The sequence below is a fragment of the Condylura cristata genome, unplaced genomic scaffold, assembly GCF_000260355.1.
Source record: "Condylura cristata isolate star-nosed mole 26May11 unplaced genomic scaffold, ConCri1.0 scaffold00029, whole genome shotgun sequence".
NCBI lineage: Eukaryota > Metazoa > Chordata > Mammalia > Eulipotyphla > Talpidae > Condylura > Condylura cristata.
In genome coordinates this window covers 14443985-14463186 of record NW_004567130.1, presented here as the reverse complement: position 1 = coordinate 14463186, position 19202 = coordinate 14443985, and the positions used below count along the sequence as shown (strand labels likewise).

The following is a 19202-nucleotide window of genomic DNA, read 5'->3' as shown; positions in this document are numbered from 1 at the left end:
CCTACAGTCAACTTCCAAGGGCCAATTTTTAAGTTTGGCTTTATCTGACTTTGTCTGGTTTCTCTATGTTCGGTCAGTATGGAGATTTCTCAAAAGATTAAGAGTGGGTCTGCCACACCACCCAGCAATTCCGCTCCTAAGAGTGGGTCTGCCACACCACCCAGCAATTTCAAGAACACAAGTGTACTGCTCCGAAAGGAACCTGCACTGCTGTGTTCTCGAGAGTACTGTGTACAACAGCCAAGCTCTGGGAACAACAGGCTGTGGTTTGTTCCCCATCCGTGAACGAAGGCCACAAACCCCAGGCATCTGATTCAGACAGAAGGCAGGGAGGGGAAATGAAGGGCATGGAAAGAGAAATAAAATACTAATCTGCGTGGGCTGCCAGAGCATCATGAGATCAGACAGGTGACGAAGCCAGAGAGTGACATTAAAGATGGTGCCACCTGACAGGAAGGCACCAGGTATCCATGGTGATGCCATGCCAGGCACTGGGTTCTTCAGACTTTATCTCATTTAATCCTCAAAAACCCAAGACACATAGACAATGATTATCCACATTTTCAGACCAGGACGTGATGGCTCAGGGAGTGTTGTGTCCAACCCAAGTCTCAAAGCCAGCGCCTCTCAGGCCAGGACCTCACATGGCCGTGTTTAGGAAACGCTGGTCCAAGCTGAGCACATGGCTGGGGTAAAATGGACAGTGGCCTCCTCGTGAGGGCCACAGCCCCTCAGGGAGTATCCTGGCTCTGTTCCCAAGCACATGCAGTCAAAGACACTTGAGTTTTTCTAGAGAAGTTGTATCAAGTCTGAAAGCACACATTCGGGGTACGCCACCAGCACCCCAAGCAGGCCCACAGAGATTCTACCTCCTTTTTGCTGACAAAAGCCTTCAATGAAGCTGGCACCTTGGACCCGGGCATCTGCAGCACGTGGCCGCCCATTCCAGCTCTTGGTCCCGGATGGTTTACAAAGCAGTTTCTGGAGCTCACCTTGTTCCAACCTCACTCACAGGTAAGGAAACAGTAAGTGTCATTTGCTGTTTTAAAAAGAGAAGTGGGGTCCTCCCTGATGGTACAGCAGGTTAAATTGCAGCACTGTGAAGCTCACTGCAGCCACCGCAGCACGAGTTTGATCCCCTGCCAGGGAGTGACCCACATGGCCGGGGCCTCTCCTGTCGCGCCCGCTGCTCCCTCAGCAGTTTATTTCAGTCAACCCACCTGTTCTGTTCCCCGCTCTGTCTCTGGTAAAACCTCTCAACCCCTGCACCTCTGGCCTGTACCCCAGGTCACGTATAAATAAATCAATCTTTAAAAAATATTATAAGAGCAGTGAGGTTTGGGTGATGTGACCTTCTTAGGTGACCCAAAGTCAGAGAGAGAGGTCTGGGGCCCCACCCAGGGCTCTGTCCGCAGCCCGAGGCAGGGAGGAGGCGGGTGGGTCAGAGAAGCAGCAGCCGCAGCTGTGAATCCACTGCCCACTGCACACCCTCCCCTGCTCTCTCCTGCAGAGCCTCAGGGTGCGGCAGAGCTCGGTGGTTCCGGCACTCACAGTGCCCAGTGCCAGGCTGGCTTCGTGACTTTGTAACCTGCCAGCCCTGGCCAGATCCCCCACCTCTCCGAACCCCACTTCCTCCCTTTCTACAAGGGGCATGGCAGCCGGGGCCTTCCAAAGGTGCTGTAAGGACCCAAGGAAGCCACCCATGACAGTCCCCACACGGTGACAGACGCGTTGGGAACAACACACAGTTGTGTGCAGGGCCACACACGGCGATAGTGGGGGTCCCTTCCCCGCACTCAAGGGCACCATGGATATCTAAAAACTCCGCTGGACCCCTTCCCAGAGAAACCTCCAGCTCCTGTACCCCAAACTTGCCTGGCCTCACCCTGATGCCCTAACTCCCCTTTGCTGAAATCCGTGTCCTTCACGGAGCTGGCCGCCCCCAGGCACCTGGACGAGCTGCCAGGACACACTGCAGTCAGGAGCTCGGAGGAGTCGCATTATTTTGCTCTTTCACTTTCTGGCCGGAAGGAAAGATGGTTCAGCGGCCTCAGGTTCTGGTAACTTTGCCTGTGCGCCCCAATGTCAAAAAACAATTCAAAGCAGCTTTTCCCAGGACCTCAGGCAGATGTACAACACAAGAGGGTCCCAAAAGACACTGCTAAAAAAAAAAAAATTGCCCAAAAGATATGGAAAAAAGATGGCTTGAGCTATAATGATTCAATGGGGGAAAATAACACTGGGCAGACTTGAGGTTTGGCATTTGGTGGGCAATCAAACAGAACAAGCCACCCGGGAAGCCAGCAAGGAGCACAGACCCAGCCTGGCACCGGAGGCCCGAGGAGCTGCGCCTTCCGCTGAAAGCGAGCCGGAGCCCTGGGCTCCGCCTGCCCTGGCCCTCCAGCCCCCACGCCGAGGGCAACGATGGCTGACCATCATGCTGAGACTGTGCATTCGAGCACTTTCTATGGCCTTGGAGCTGAGAATAATGGTGAGAAGGAGCCAGCAGCAGGAGTCTGCTGCAGGCAGATGGAATATCAAGTGCAAGGGCGGAAAGAGACTTCCTGTGTCCGAAGAATCCAGTCTGAGTTGTTATGGGGTCGGCGCAGTGGTGATGACGATGATGCTACCAGCAGCAGCTGAAGCCAAAGTCAGCCTGGCCCTCCCTGGTGGCGCAACAGGTTAGGGCGCAGCACTGAAGCTGGCTGCAGGCACTTCAGTGTGAGCTCCATCCCCCGCCGGGAGCTGGCCCACATGGCGCAGCACACCTCGCCTGTCTCCCCGCTGCTCCCCTCAGCAGTGGATTTCTGCCTGTTCTGCTCCCCACTCTGTCTCTAGTGAATCTTCTCACTGCCCCTACACCTCTGGACTGTACCCCAGTTCTGTATGCATAAATAAATCTTTTTTTTTTTTTTTAATTCAGCTCACCAGCCAGGCCCGACATCAAACCTTAGAGATGCAATTACAGGGTCTGGGTTCTTGACCATCTTTCCCAGTCATTTTGCAGACCATGAGCTTGTCCAGCACCCCACAGTTAGAAAAGTCAGAGCACGGCAGAAGCCTGCAGTCTGGCCTCCAGCCCTGAGCAACGGCCACATCTTGTCCCTTTCATGGGGTGTTATCTTCCGGGAAGGAGTGGCAGGAAGCTCTTTCCCTGCAAAACTGGCACAGGTTTGAACATGGTTCCTGGGAAGAAAGGGAGAGCTTGTGCACAGGTGTACTGTGAGTGGGTGTGCACGCGTGTGTGTGCACGTGTGATTGCATGTATTGGCAATCGAGCCTCCTTGCTTTTCATCTGCTTCCTGTAAATTTGACTAAAGACCCCTGGGAAAAGCACGCTCTGGCATGATAAGACAAAGCCCAACTCAATTACGGTTCTCTGTGCTTTTACAGAGCCTCAGTCTTCACAGAACTCCTGGCTCTCCTCCGGCAGCGGAATGCTTAAGCTGTCAGCAGCATCATTTTCATCATCATCAGAGCAGAGCTTCACATCATCCGCCCAGTGAAGCCTGGAGCCCTTGGGATAAATCTCGGCTGCCAGTGGTTCTCGTCTGGCAACGCCTGCAGGCATTTCTGGTTGCACCCCAGGGGCCCAGGCCAATGTTCCTGCACGAATAGCTGAAGCCAGGGATGCTGCCGGACACCCCGCAGTGCACAAGACCACCCCCACGCAGCCCAGGTGCCCAGGCCTGGCCAGGCTCACATGACCAAAAGTCCAAAGTGCAAAGGTTGAGAAACCCTTTACATGCTATCTTCAGAGACCCCCAGGAAAGTCGCTGGGAGCCTGAGATCTGAGACCCTGGCTTTCACGATGACCGCTGTTCTTAAGCCAGCCCCCCACTCCGGCCCACCCCCAAAAGCCTTGACAACGTCCGCAGTGAGGAAGGAACCCTCCCGCCCCCTCCTGGCTGTGCCCGCAAGGACCAGGCCAGCGGGAGAAGCCTCCCTCAGCCCTGCCCCTTGCCAACTGAGGCTGAGCAAAGCTAAGTCGCTGGTTTGCACTGAAGCCTGCTGCTTCTCAGCGTGGCTGTTCTATTATTAAGTCTCTGGGAGGCTTCTACACAGCTGGGGGCACCCCCCAAGGGGACCCCTAGTGCTTTCCAGATGTGCACCAGGGAATGAAGCCACTGTCTCCTGGCACCTCTCTGCCTCGCTGTTAGTAGTCATGCACAGTCTGCATACCAAGGTTTCCTCTTGAACTTCACTTCTCCTCTCGACTGGTCTTGCAGCGCGATGTGGAGGTGAGGGAGAGCTTCCCTGATGGCGGCAGACGCTGGCTGAGTCCCTGGGGAGCAGGAGCCCTGGGTCCCAGCATGCCCAGCGTGCTCTCTTCCCCTCGCTGGCACTCAGGTTTTCCCTTTTTGAAAGTTGAAGTGGTAACACCCAGATTCCCTCCACTTGAAAATTACTGCCCACCTTCGTGGCTCCTCGGCGACAGCCAGGGTACCGCGACCAAAGATGGTCGTGCAGCGCCCCCTGGTGGCCGGAGGGCATCAGGCAGTGGTCCAGGTCAGAGGCCGCCAAGGCAATAAATCTCAGGAGATAAAGCATCCACGCGTCTCCAGCCGACCAGCTATTTGACCCTAACTCTTTTCAAATAAGAAGCTTCGGGTTTAAAACAAAAATACAGCCCTGCCACTCAGGTCTTCCGCCCACCGTGACAATGATGGCATAGGGCTTTAGAAGGTAGAGCTTGAAAAGCAATCTGTCAGCTCCAGTCACCCAGGGCTGCTATCCGATTACAAAGCTTCTCCGCCTCATTTCTCCTCCACAAAATACCAGAGGGAAAATGGGAAAAACAAAGGCGCTAAAGAAAGAAAACGATCAGATGATGAAGCTAAACCCAGCTCAGTTCCCAGGACAAGCTGATGCGGGGGTGGGGAAGCACTGATCCTCCCCCACACACACAACCCCCAACTCCGCCAACAGGTCCTCTGTGGTCCTGGAGGATGGTTTCTTTTGCCAAGTGAGGAATAAAGTCAATAGGGAGGTGCCCCTGTGTTCGGGATCCCAGGGACAATGAACATAGTCGCTCAAAGACAGCTGCACATTCCTAAATGGGGGTCTCCCTCCTAGGGCTTCCAAGGATAAGTAAGGTGATGTGGTCCCCACCCTAAAGAACTCATAGTCTGGTGAGGAAAAAACTGGAAAAGCTGGCGTGTAGGACACTGCACAATGAAAGCCTGTGTCTGGGTGAGGCTGGTGGGTTAGGGCCCAGGTTCTATCTGTATAAGCTGTGTGACCCTGGGCAAGTTACTTAATCTCTCTGGGCATGTGCATCCTAATCCTGCCTGTCCTCTCCTCCTTCTGCCAAGCACTTGGGGTAGTAAGTGCTCAATAAATGGCCGCAAACAGTAACTCACCCTCACCGCACAGGGCCCCCTAGTCCCTTCATGGACTTATTCTCCTCCCAGGGTTAGTCTTCACATCAGGCTGAGATCTGTCCTGGCTTAGAGCATCTGTGGATCTATTTGAGCTAACTCAATGCTTTTTGCTGGGTCTTTTTACAAGGGCCAGCAAGCTTTTTCTTTGAAATAAAGACAATAAATGTTTTAGGCTTTCTGAGCCAGGCAGTCCCTGTCACATCCTTCAGCACAGCCATAAACTGTAAGTACAGAAACGGGGTGGGGGGTTCCAATAAAACTTGACAAACGCAAGCAGGGGCCAACTGGCTGCCTGGTGAGTGAGCTACAGTTTGCCGACTCTCATCTTAGAGAGAGCCCTCTCTCTAAATGCTCATTCTCTCCACCACACAAGCCCATCATTGCAATTGGACAGAATGTCTTTCTTACACTTCTCTTTCCCAGGGCAAATCTAAAAACCTTTCATCCTTCCCCTTCAAGGACATAATTTCCATGGTTAAATTAGGACACTGCATTTCTTTGTTAACTCCTTCCATGAACTCGCCACCATGCTAAGTACGTTGAGGGGAGCTAGGTGTTACGAGTCTGTAGTCAGCCTGAGCTCAGGTCCCTGCACCCCAAAATTTACTTGCTACATGACCTTGGACCATTAGTTTTGCTTCCTTGAGACTTTATTTTCTTCTCTGAAAGTCAGAGAACACAAAAATCCCGACCTCTTGGGGAAATTCTGAAGATTATGCAATGCTTTCCCATAAACAGTTTAGTGCAGTGCCTGATACACAATATGCTTTTAATAATTTACTATTGTTATTTTTCTTGTTACTAAGAGGTGGCCTCTACTTGCTAGGAATTCACAGTCTAGTATGGGGGATTTATATATCAAAACAACTACAAGATAACTGCCCAAGGAATTGGAGCAGGGGCAATCCAGGAAGGCTTCCTAGGAGTGGTGGCATTTACATGGGGCTTTGAGGCATGATGAGGAGATGCCTGAGATACTGGGAGGTTTAGCTTAGGAAGATGCAGCATAGGAAGTTTTCACATTTAAATAGCTGCAAAGGGGAGTTTAATCAATGAGAAAACCATCCATGTGCACTGGCTTGGTCACCAAGCCCCATTAGACACCAGTGGTAGGAAAGAAACCATAACAAAGGGGATGAACAAGGTAAGCTGGGTCAAAGGAAGATTGTTTCCCTTCGAATGTTTGTCATCCCTTACACAACTACTTCTTTGTGGCCAGAAAGACAGAAAATGCAGACAAGCAAATAGAAACAGTGATGACCCCTTGTCCTAAAGCAACTATGCTAAATGTCTCCAAGCCCATTCTTTCCTTCTAGGTGCCCCCCCCCCATATTCATTATTAAAATACTAGGTGATGGCCTCCCTGGTGGCACAGCTGGTGAAAGCACAGCACCGCAAGCTGGCTGCAGCCACTTCCGTGTGAGTTCGATCCCCGCCCTGAGGTGACCACATGGTGCGGCAGACCTCTCCTGACCCGCCCGCTGCTCCCCTCAGCAGTGCTGTCCATCTGCCTGTTATGCTCCCCACTCTGTCTCTGGTGAATCCCCACCCCGCCCCTGCACCTCTGGCCTGTACCCCAATTCTGTATGAATAAATAAATAAATCTTTTAAATCAAATTTTAAAAAAATACTAAGTGACATGCAGATTTGGTCAAAACCATGCTGATTTCCCCCTTCCCCAAACAAAAACTTGGGTATTTCTCCTGCAAGACTGCCACTTGGTAATCAGGAAAATAATTAAGCAAAGTCAAAGGCCACCTGAGAAAGTAGCAAAAGGATGAGCTGGAACCCTCTCTGGCACCCACTCTGCAGCCCTCTGAGTTTTCAGCAAGAGTGTGGCCAGAATGGGATGCTTTGGGGGGAGGGGAAATACTTTGTTTCAATAATAAGGCTGAGTAATAACACTTTCTCCATCCTTCCTGCCTTCCTGCCTTCCTCCTGCACATTTACAGAACTTTGCAAATACCTGTACACACCCCAGGAGCCTCCCAACACCAGAAAGGCAGACTCAGCCACCCAGGAAAGGGGGCGTTCCAGGAGCTCCCCACTTGACCTTGCCCAGCCTCGCTCACCTGAGACCAATGCTCAGGAACCCACCTGGATGGGCAGCAGCTCTGGTGGACCCATGAAAGCCAGAGCAGCCCTCTCTCCACCTCAGTTTCCCCACTGATGAAATGGGCACCCGTCCGGGTCTGCCCACCACCCAGCCATCTTGAGGATCAAATGAGGTCATCAGTACCCCCAGGGCTTCCCAAATCCTAGGCTTTGCAAACATTATTGGGTATTTACAGTCTTGGAATAATTTCGCATCTGAATTCTGGTTGAAGCTGTTATAATCTGCAAACCCCCAAAGTGTGGCCCACCCCCTCCCCAGCTTGAGCTAAGCAGACAGAAGCACACACCCCCACCTCACCCTCAGAGTTTAGGGACAACTATCCCCCTCCATCTCATCTGGTGGGGAGGGGGGGGCGGAATCTGAGCTTCACAGGATTCAGACTCACCCAGGTTGAAATGCTGCTTCTGATACTCAGTTGCTGTGTGACCCTGGACAAGGAGTCAACCTCTCTGGGTCTCAATTTACTTCCAGAAAATAGAAATGACATATGGACCCTGTGAGGCTGTTAAAAGGCTTAAACAGGCCCGCTCTGGTGGCGCAGCGGGTTAAAGCACAGCACTAAGAAGCTAAAGCTACTTCAGCATGAGTTCGATCCCCACCCCGGAGGTGACCACATGGAGCAGCAGACCTCTTCTGTCCCGCCCGCTGCTCCCTCAGCAATGTACTTTGTCAATCTGCCTGTTCTTCTCCCCACTCTGTCTCTGGTGAATCCTCTCACCATCCCTGCACCTCTGGCCTGTACCCCAGTTCTGTGTGCATAAATAAATACATCTTAAAAAAATGGTTTAAATAATCCAGAGCTGCTATCAATTGCCCAGCACTGTTGCACTTAGCCCAGGAAGAACTCAGTCTGCTATTTCATCTTCATGGACCACCGTCGTTCAGCCATCTCCTCATTCACATGCTACTTCCTGCTCTCCTATTCTGAGCCAGTGCAGGACAGTTCCAGTACTGGGACAGTCCCCAAGCCAGCAGAACACCACCTGCGACACTGCAAAATGCAGATTCCCAGCCCCCTGGAGTGCTGACTCGGGACCCCAGAGTGGACCCCACTGGGGTTATCAGGCATGATCAGATCGAAGAACCGCTGTTCTCATGAGAAGGGCAGAAAGGCAAGTTAAGAAGTCATTTTGGATGTGACAGGGTTGAAGAACACAGAACAGCAGCACCGGACAGTGAGCGAGTGAGACGGAGGTGAGACGCTGAGAAGGTGCATTTGAGCTGAGACCAAGGAGACAAAGAACTAGCCAGAGTCGGGCAGAAAGGATGACGTGTGCGCAGGCCCTGAGGCAGGCTTCTCCCGGAAAAGCCAGCTGGTCAGGGTCTCTGGCAACTGGGTGGAGAAGGAGCTGATTCTAAGGTGTCACTCTGCATCTGGGTTGGCTCAGCCCGGCAGTCCCCAGCTCAGCCTCCCCCTGCTGACCACACAGGACAAGGTCAGGTTCCCTTCTGAGCCTTGTTCTTCCACAAAGCACTTCCCTGGGGGCGTGGGGAAGGGTCAGGAAGATGAAGCTGGGGCCAAACCAAGTCTCTTTGCTCACTAGGGGTTCTACGGAAGCCACCCTGACCCCATAAAGGAGCAGGTGGGCAGAGAGGGAGGCTAAGGGCTGAAACTGGCAGCCTGCCCACAGGGCAGGGGGTGCAGAGGGACCCGCTTGCTCACGGAGCTTCTGCTTTCCAGGAGCAAAGCTGAGCACCAGAGGCTCCTTGAGAAGAACGTCTTGTTTCAGATCCCCTTCTGGAGGAGGGAGAGAGAGGGAGGGAGGGGTGACAAGCCACAGGCATGTGTGTCAAGCACTCAGTTTGGCAGAGAACAGGCTAAGTGTTTGTTCAGATCTTCACTTTTCTGGCAACCTCTCTGAGAGGAAGGCTCGGTCAGCAGCCCCACTCCACTGCCCTGGAAAGTAAGGTGGAGTCAAAAAGAGGAAAAATTAAGGACAGAGTCAAGGAACTAAGGGATGAAAGAGAAGGGGGACACTGGATGATGGATTGAGCTTTGCCTAAAGCCGTCGACTGTTGACCTATGAGTTAAGTGAAATCTCATCAAGGTAGTCCCAACTTGAAACCCCTCCAACATCTTCCCGTTCTGCTTAGGAAAAAAAAAAAAACAGGTTTCCAGCCAGGGCTTGGGGGCTTCACAAAACCCTGTTCTCTGCCCCACCCCCTTCCTGCTGCCCCTGCCCCTGCATGGCAGAGACCCCTCAGGTCAACCACTGGACACCCCATAAACCCAAGAACCTCCCAGAGGAGTTGACTCCGGCCCCTCTGCAGTTGAAGAACTGCTGGACTCATGGGCTCACGGGGTCCTAAGAACTGACTCTGGCTTAAGAAAGCTGGAGGCCATTCTCCAACTCTCCAGCGCCCCATCTTGAATTTTTACTTCGCCAGCTCCTCCTGCTGCTGGGTGAAGCCTGGACTCCCGAAATGAGTTCTGTTTTCGTGGTACTCACTGTGGCTCTGTTCCCCAACCGATACCTCCTGGTAGAGTTACCCACATGAGTGAACCCGTACCTGCCCCAGGACTAACTTCCAAGATAACTGCAGCCTCTCAATCCTCCCTGTGGGATCACTGACCCTGTTCTGTTGTAGGAACCCCAAGCCACAAAGAAAGACCACAGGTGGGCACCAGTAGCCACTGCCAACCGCTGGTCATAAGTGCGCCATCTTAAATGGTTCACTCCAGTCAAGCCAAAACACACTCAAGTGAACTACCATCTGCCAGAACCCAGCCCAGGGAAGGAGGGGCTTGTGTCATGGAAGTCAGTGCATCTGGAAAGTGGACAGAGGAACAGGCCACCAGAATGCACCATGGCTCAGCCCTGTGGATCTTCACACTTGCAGCCAGGGCTTTGGAGATGTGCTGGCCTATGTTCTCTACTCAGAACACTTTCCCCTCATCGCATGCCTGGGACCTTCGTGTCATTCAAGTCTGATCTGATGAGCAGCCCTACAAGCTCCCATGTTGCACAATCGAATACTAACCTAGGTGTTGCTTTGAAGGACTTTGTGGATGTGATTAGTCAACAATACGTTGACTTTTCGTAATGGCGGTTATCTCAGGTCATCTGAATGGATTTGGTTCAATCTGCTGAAAAGCCTGGCATGCCCGAACTGGGGCCTCCCTGAAGAAATTGCTGGGGATCAGTAGATCGCGAATGAACTCCACCCACTGAGGTGGTACAGACCCCCACCTCCATGCCAGCACACAGCTCCCTCAGGCCAAGGATCTGCCATCACCCTTGACATCCTGAGGGGGGGGCTGCTGGAAGGAAGGGTGGGGCTAGACAGACATGCTTGGCAGAAAAGGGGGCTGGTGGGGCCTCGGTTTTGCCTGCCTTCAGCATGCCGGGGTCCCAGCTCAGCAGTGGCCTGTAGGATGTTGTGACCAATTAATTTCTTTCCATCTCTCTCATTCTCTGTCACCCCTCTTTTCATTTCCCTTATAAATAAACTTTTAATTGACCTTTCTATGTGTGCTCACTCTTGGGTCTTACCCTTGAGTGATTTTTAAGCATGAGAGTAAGGACTCATACCCGGGCCTTTGGGGGTGCCCGTACCAAAAAGAAGTTCCACTATGAACAGCAGCTCTGCTCAGGAGCTCCGGCCCGTCCTGAGGTCACAGACATGCGCACCTGGCACCCACAGCCTCAGGACAACTCCTGGCAGTAAGTCTCGTCATACATTTACCACCCCCGGCCCCCCACTTCTGCCTCAAGAGTTAGACTCTGCTCTCCCTCCGAGGTCATCACCTGGTCACCTCCTGTCACTGGGTCGTCATCCTCCCGGTAGAACAGATCCCTGGTATTTATGGCTTCTCCCAACACAGCCTTCAGCTCCTGCCCGCTACAGGGCTCTGTGGGAACAGAATGTGCTAGAACTGTGTGGTCCACAGGCCGGCCTCAGGCCGCTGGGAGATGAACCCCAGGACAAGTGACAGGTGCGAACGACGCCTGAGTTTCATTTCATCAGTGTGAGTTTCACCGGCCGCGTAAGCCTGGACCCTGCAGGACAGCACGGGTCTCAGCATGGGGTCCGCAGGGCCAGGGGTCCCCCACAGCCACGCCCCCCGAGACTGAAACAGGAAGTCAGTCAGTATGTTCTGACCGAAAAAGCCCTATGTGCGTGAGGGGGCTTCGCGGGGGGCTGCCACTTGGCAGGGACACTTGGCCGCTGCCACGCCTGTGCCCGGGATTCCTGAGAGCCACAGGAGGGTCGGTGGGGGAGACCCCAGGGAAAGGAGGACCTTGGGTTGGGGCATAGAGACACTGCGGGGGGCCGCCTCAGCGCCAGCACCCCCAGAGTTAGAGCAGGGAACAATGGGCAATCAAGCCCGCTTCACTCTTTGTTCTGGGCAGACGAAGGCTGTGGGGTAAGACAGGGCTCTGGGGGGCTCCACTCAATGCCCAAGAGGGAGGAAAGCAGAGAGCATCTGAGGCTGTCCTATTTTGGGGCCACTGTCATCCTGCTTTTCTGCCAGCTGCCAGTTCTCCCCCTGGACACTCAGGAGGGCTAGAGGAGTGTGGCCAGGTGAGCTGCCCAGAGGCGGCCCTGGCCTCTGCCCTCCTCCAGCAGGCACCCAGTCGCCCCTCACTTCTGGTGCCTCTCCCCAAGCCCTCCGTCTACACCGTGGCCAGTGTTTGTTTGAAAACAGCACGTTGGGGGTCCAAGAGTCTCCTGGAAGCCCTGCAGGGCCAGCCCCATGACATGGGCCTGTGGGGACAGCCTCTTCCGCCTCCACCTGGGCCCAACCCTCTCCCTGGCACCCCCGTGGGCCAGGCCCCATCTCTCCTGCCAGGGATGTGCCAGTTCCCTCCTGCCACATGCGCTTCCGAGTGCCCCACTGGCCCCGGCTGTGAGGAAAACTCCACCTCTGAGGCTCAGGAGAGCCCCCAGGCCCTGGAGGCCCCCGGAGCCAGAGGCAGAGTGAGGCGGTAGGAGGAAGGAGAGCCAGGTCTTCCGTGATCTGGAAGCGGGCTTTTCCCTGGGAAAGTGAAGACGCACAAGTTACCAAGTGTTATTCGGCTGAGGCCCATCAAAAGCCAAGACGCAGCCTCAGGAAAGGCAAGGCTCTGGAACAGCCCCCAAGGGGGCATCCGTGTCTTCAGACCTGAGGGCCCTTCTGGCCAGAACATGCACGTCCAGCGCCAAGGCATTGTCACCTCACAGGCAGCTCTGCACGGGGTGAGGTGGCAGCAGAAACTGCTGAGATTCATCTTCAAGTCTTTGGTCGAGGAAGGTGGGCCGCCGCCGGGGACCGTCAAGCCAGCCAGAGGGGTGGGCAGGCCATAAAGGAGAGGGAGGAGGTGGCTCAGCCGGCGGAAGGGAAATCAGCAAGAAACAGAGCTAGAGCTAACTAGAAAACTGAAGACCTGGGACCCTCTGGAGAAAAGATGGAGGAGAGTGAGTCTGGGGCAGAAAGAGGTTAGAGGATGCTGGTGATAATGGGATGAGGGTGGTGAGGGTGGTGAGGGTAGTGACTGTAATGGGTGATGGTGGTGGTGGTGATGGTGAGAATGGTGGTGACTGATGATAGTGATGGTGATGATGGTGGTGATGGTGATGGTGAGGATGACGGTGATGGTGATGATGATGGTGATTGTGATGACAATGGTGATGATGATGGTGTGGTGACGGTGATCACGATGATAGTGATGATGGTGGTGAGGATGATGATGATAATGGTGATGGTGGTGAGGATGTGATGATAGTAGTAAGGATGGTGAGTATGGTGATGATGATGGAGATGGTGAGGATGGTGATGATGATGGTGATGGTGGTGAAGATGTGATGATGGTGGTGAGGATGGTGATAATGGTGGTGATGGTGAGTATGGTGATGATAATGGTGATGGTGAGGATGTGGTGATGGTGATGATGGTGTTGAGGGTGGTAAGTATGGTGATGACGGTGATGGGGTGAGGATGGTGTGGATGGTGATGACGGTGGTAGTGAAGGTGGTGATAGTGATGGTGGTGATGATGATGAAGGTGGTAAACATGATGACAGTGTTGACGTAGTCATAGGATGGGAGTGGGGTGGTGCCAGTGATATGCTGTCAATCACGACGGTAGCAGACGGTAGCAAGTGCTACTGTGTGTCCCTAGCCCGGGCCAGCCAGGGCTTTGCCTGCTCATGTCATAATCCTCCTGGCAGCCCCCTTTCCCTCCAACTGCTTGAGAACCCAAGCTCGGTCATGAGACTCCCTACTCAGAGTCACTTAACTAATAGGTGGCAAACTCAGAAATGCAACCAGAGTTATCTGCCTCCAGATTCTATACTTTCAGCAAATAATTGAGGACTGAGAAGGAGAGAGCAGAAAAGAAACCTTAAGAGGGTGGAGGCCAGCTCTGGCCCCTCCATTTAATACGTTCACCTGTCCCCCGTCCTGGAGGGCACAGCCCCCCCGCACCCCGTTGCCTGCTCCACTTTTTCTTCTATCCACAGCCCTTCACCCCACACTACATAATGTGATGCTTATAATGGTAACAGTGTTTTCTCTGTCTCCTCCCACAAGACTGCAAACTCGAGGAGGACAGGCCTCTCTCAGCAAGCATTTTCAGAGATGAGAGTGGTGCCTGCCAGTCTTGGGCCCTCAAAACATGTCACAGGTGAATGAATTTTTCATGTGTCAGGACACAGTCAATATAAGAGAAGGTCAAGATAGCTTGGCATGAGGCTCTGTGAACATAGTGCTAGAACAATCACGTATTCTTTGGCTCTAGCGATTTGTCGAGGAGGACAACAGGGCCTATGCCTTCCTACCTTTGGGGCTCCCTGAGCACTAGGAAATAAAGATATTCCTAACCCAAGGAGGAAACGAAGTTGAGGATTCAAAATACTGTCACCCATACTTCTAAGGGTGATAAGGGAGGAGGAAGGCTAGAGACGACGGAGGCCAGAGTGAGATTCCATAGTCTTGGTCCTGTGTAAAGGCAGTTTCTCAGCACAATTTGCATTCCTTTAGTCGTTTAACAACGGACATGCTGAGACCCCACTACTACACACTGGGATTTGCAAACCTGTTTCAGAGCTGGCGATACCAGGAAGAATAAATGATAGGAAGTTAGCCTGGTTACACACACACACACACACACACCATGAGCCCCTTAGCTTAGGATCACATTTTGGTTTAGGGTGAGGGCCAGGGCCTGAAAATGATGGACCCATCCAGCTTCCAGGACAATTAGAAGCTTCAAAGAGCCAATGATTATTTTTGAAAGAAGAAAATTGAAACCAAGACGCCTTCAAGATGGCTCACTGCTTCCCCCTAGTGGATGTCAGTAGCAGGCACAGCATTCGGGTTTCCCCATTTCCTTCAATAGAGGGGGAGGGGGGATCTTGGAGAGGCGAGGTTCATATTGGACCCCACCTTGGGAAGGTCACAGCCAGACCAGGGAGTCAGACAAGGAAGCTGACGTCACTACAAGGCTGCTCGGCTGGTGGTAAAGCATATCCTCATTCACTCTCAGCGGGACTGTAGCACAGTCAGAAGCTGGGCTTGAGGGGAAGCAGGGATTCTCCTGGAGGACAAGGAGGGGGGGACCCCAGGGCGGGGTGAGTCCAGAGATGTGAAGTCCACACCTGGTCTAGGAGTCCTGACATAATGACTAGGTTTACTGGGCATATCGGGCTAAGGAAACCAAAGCCCGAGAGCTTTGCAACCCGGGCCCTGAAGCCACAGGTCAGCCCTGACGGACCACACGCACAGGAGGGTGAGTCCCACTATGTGCCAGAGGCTGAGTGGGGCATAAAATGGCGAGCAGAAATAGGCACGGCCCTGCCCTCTTGCAGCTTGTAGTACCATGGGAGAGAGAGGCCCCCTGGGCCATCCCCAGCCACTTTGTTCTCAGGGTGCTGGGGTTCCTGCTGGTCACCTACAACGTGGAGGCGGGCAGGGGGCCTCTCCCAGGGCAAATGCTCTGGTATGAGACATACAGGGGCCAGCAGTTGGACATGAAGGCCACATTAGCACGATCAGCAGAAAGTGGAGAAAGAATAGGGACTAGAGACAGCGCTTTGATCAGTGGGAAGGATGGAGCCCCCCAAGCAATGGCCCCTCCAGGTTACTCGGCCCTAGCTTGCACCAGATGATGATGCACCCCACGCTTACATGCTCCACATACTCGCTCTCTGGACCTGCCCTTGCATCAGGCTGCACTGTTCAGGTGAACCGAGGCCTCTCTCCCGTGGACTCAGTATTTGTTCTCTCAAGGTGCCACTCTGATGCTGCTGCTGCCACGATGAGTGACACCCCCAAAGTCTGAATTACAATTAAAATGTGAAATGCGGTGCCGCTCCATACAGGAAGAGCAGGAGTGCAATCAGGGTCGTTGGCACTGAGCCGCCGTCCTTTATGAGGATGTCTGAGCTGAGCGGCTTCCCTGTGGACCCCCGGGCTCGGCGCTGTGGGGACTGGGCGGAGAACTGGGCCTCTGGGTCCCTGCGGCTCCGAGGCTGACATCTGCGGCCGGACATACGAGACCTCAGCTGCCGGGACAGGTGGGAAGTAAGCCTTGGGGGAACACTGGGATCCAGGCTTTTCAGCTCATGGTGCACACTCCATAAGTGAAGTGCGAGCGGGGGCTTGGTAAATGATACAGAACAAAACAGAAATGGTTTAGGCCCCTCCCTGGTGGCTCAGCAGGTTAAAGCACAGCACTGAGAAGCTAAAGCCGCTTCCGCATGAGTTTGATCCCCGCCTGCCCCGGAGGTGACCACATGGCGCGGCAGACCTCTCCTGACCCGCCCGCTGCTCCCCTCTGCAGTGTACTTCGTCCATCTGCCTGTTCTGCTCTCTGCTCTGTCTCTGGTGAATCCTCTCACCACCCCCGCACCTCTGGCCTGTACCCCAGTTCTGTTTGCATAAATAAATAAATCTTTTTTAAAAAATGGTTTAAATGGTTTAAATGTATCATAGTAAGAATGACTGTTGCCAGACAATTAGGCTGTGTGTATATACATGTGTGTATAGATGTGTGTGTATAGATGTGTATACCTGTGTGTATGTGTACTGTGTACCTGCGGATTGTGGGCAAGACTGTGTGTGCACATGCCTATGTGTGTTGTGTACAAGGGTTGTGCATGTGTGCATATTGTGCGTGTGTGAGCTGTGTAGAGGGATGTGTGCATGTGTGTTGTGTACAAAGCCATGTGTGCGCATATGTATTTATACAAGGCTGTGTGTTTTGCATGTAAAGGTGTGTGTGTTGTATGCATGCATGTGTGTGAGTGGTATGCATATTGTGTGCACGCATGCGTGTGTTTGCCTGTTTTGTTGCATGCCCACATGCAGTGTGTGTTGAGCATATGTGTGTTTGTGTGTACAAAGCTGCAATACAAATTGTTTCATGGGTGATGGTCAAAACATTTGAAAAACCCCAATTGAAAAACAGTTGAGAGCAAACCGGGTTGAGGGCCTGGTCCCTCAGGACAGTACCAGGGACAGCCGCTAGTGGGCGCGAGGCTGACAAAAATGTCTCTCATCTCTACTTTCAAGGGTTTTGTCCCCCTGAACAGCAAGACTGGTGAGTAGGCACAAACTCCGCGAGGCAAAGGAGAGCCCCTCACATGCTCACGCTCACGTGTTTCGGGGAGGAGCTGGAGGAAGGCGAGAGGCATACGGCGGCCGGCACGTTTGGAAGGCAGTCAGTCTTTATGCAAACGCCAAGGAGCCCTATGCAGTAACACTAAAGAAATCGCCAACTCAGCGCTCTTCACGGTGGCACTGCTGATAGTGAAGAAATGAGAACACGACCTCAATGTCTACAAACAGGCGTCTGGTTGAATAAATAAAAGGTGGTGGTAAAACGAGGCGAGCCATTCACTGTCAGAGGCGTTGATGACATACAGAGGGGCTTGGTGGGAGTTTTGAAAACTGTCGCCCTGAAAGCGGAGGAAGTCACCTCGGAGCAGATTTTTGTCGTGTTGAGTGGCTGAGAGGCCCCTCTTGGCCAAGCACGAGTTAGGTGAGTCAAAGCATTGGACGAAAGAATAACATGACCTTTAGTCAGCTGGGGGTGAGTCCCTTACCCCCAGGGAGAGACACTTGGCGTGACAGGGGTTGGGGCAGGGGGTTGCTGCCCTCTAGTGGGAAGCTGCTACTGAACATCTTTCGGGGCGAGGATACCCCCAGACTCGAGGGCTTTCATCTGGATCAGCTAGGAAGCACCGTAACAGAGGGGCGTGCGTGTGGATTCCGGGCCAATGGCCTATTCAAATATATTCTGCTCTGTTCCCGCCTGTACCCTCAACATTGCTAACGGAAAGTCACTCAATTGTTGAAAAATATTTATTCAGTGCTGCACGTTGAATCAAGCCAGGGCTTCTGGCTGTTGCTCAACAGTGACGCCTTGCGGCGATAACTGAAATAACTACGTGGACCAGGAATGCTTTGCTTTGCCGGGCTGACCCCTTAGGACGGAAAAGGACCCCAGAATTTGTGGGAAAATCGTGGGGCTGGAGAGAAGCCAGAAGAGGACGATATTTGATGTCCTGATAAGAAAGGCAAACAGAGGTTTGAGCAACGAATGAGAACGAGGGAAGAGAGATGATGTTTTCGGATCCCAAACAAGTATAAACAAGACGCCGAGGTCATTTTGTTGTGACAAACAACCCCCAAGCCCACCAGGTGTCCAGTCATATGTACGGGTAAGCCTAATTCTATTGTTTAGAGAGATTATACGCATGCCCACATGCCAGAAGTCAGACCAAAAATCAGAGCAAGATGACAGCGGAAGGAGGGTGGGCTGGAGGAATTATTTCTTCATCTACTTCATGGTTTATTTTATGAATGTATATTGCTTACGTAAAAAACAAGTTAGACGTCCACCCAAAGGCCCTTCAGATACATAAGAAAAGAAAAAAAGAAAAAAAAAACCCTACACACGTCCAACACATATATCTGGACCCTAATTCTCCGACCTCAGATACCCGTTGGGCAAGAGCTCCCGGAAGCAGCCCTGACCACTTCTGGCTTCCAAGCCCCAGGCCCCTGTCTCCTCCGATGGTGAGCGGGATTTGGCGCCCGGAGTGACCCCGTCCAGTCCTGGCCTGCAGCTGCAGGCGCAGGCATCGGCAGGAACGCGGATGCGCTGGGACGAGCCTGCACCCTCCCCCGTCGCTCACCTGACATGTGGACATTCCGGAGGCAGGTGAGAGAGGCATTGAGGCGGGCACACTCCTCCCTGTTGGCTCCGTACTTCTCCACGGTCTCACACACCTGCTCATCCGTCATCTCCAAGAGGTCCTCCAGACTCAGCTGGCCAGGGGTGATCTCCTGGGGGAGGGGAGGGAGGCAGGTAAGCGCACGCGCGCCCTCTAGGGGTGGCCAGGGGCGCCTGCACTGTGGGGCTAGGTGCTGGTTGTGCCTGGGAGTCCCGGCAGATGCCCTCAGCTTTGGCACTCCTTAGCTAGGTGACTTGGGGGGAAAACGCTTAACCTCTGCGAACCTCACTCTACTTGCCTGCAGAATGGGGGTCTTAAGGGCACATGCTTTTAAGTCACACCTGTGCTCAGCACAAAGTCAGCACCCCCTGCCAGCGGAAGTTATCTGTACCCACCTCCCAGCCTCCGGCTCTGCTTAACTCCTAACCCGCAAGGCTCCACTCTGTGCTCTGTGGGCGGCTGCGTCTCCTGCTCAGCTTATAACTGCAGCTTGTACGGGTCCCAAATCAGGGGGAGCTCGAAGCGGAACGCACTGGGCAG

General features: G+C 53.3%; 1 protein-coding gene across 1 annotated transcript in view; it reads right to left on the bottom strand.

The window, feature by feature from the left end:
* The window catches only part of KSR2 (kinase suppressor of ras 2), a 339253-nt gene that overhangs the window by 236833 nt on the left and 83218 nt on the right, over nt 1-19202 (bottom strand). The window contains exon 3 of the mRNA XM_012730806.1: nt 18624-18774. Coding sequence (XP_012586260.1) covers nt 18624-18774 — 151 coding nt within the window. The remainder of the gene's footprint in view (nt 1-18623; nt 18775-19202) is intronic.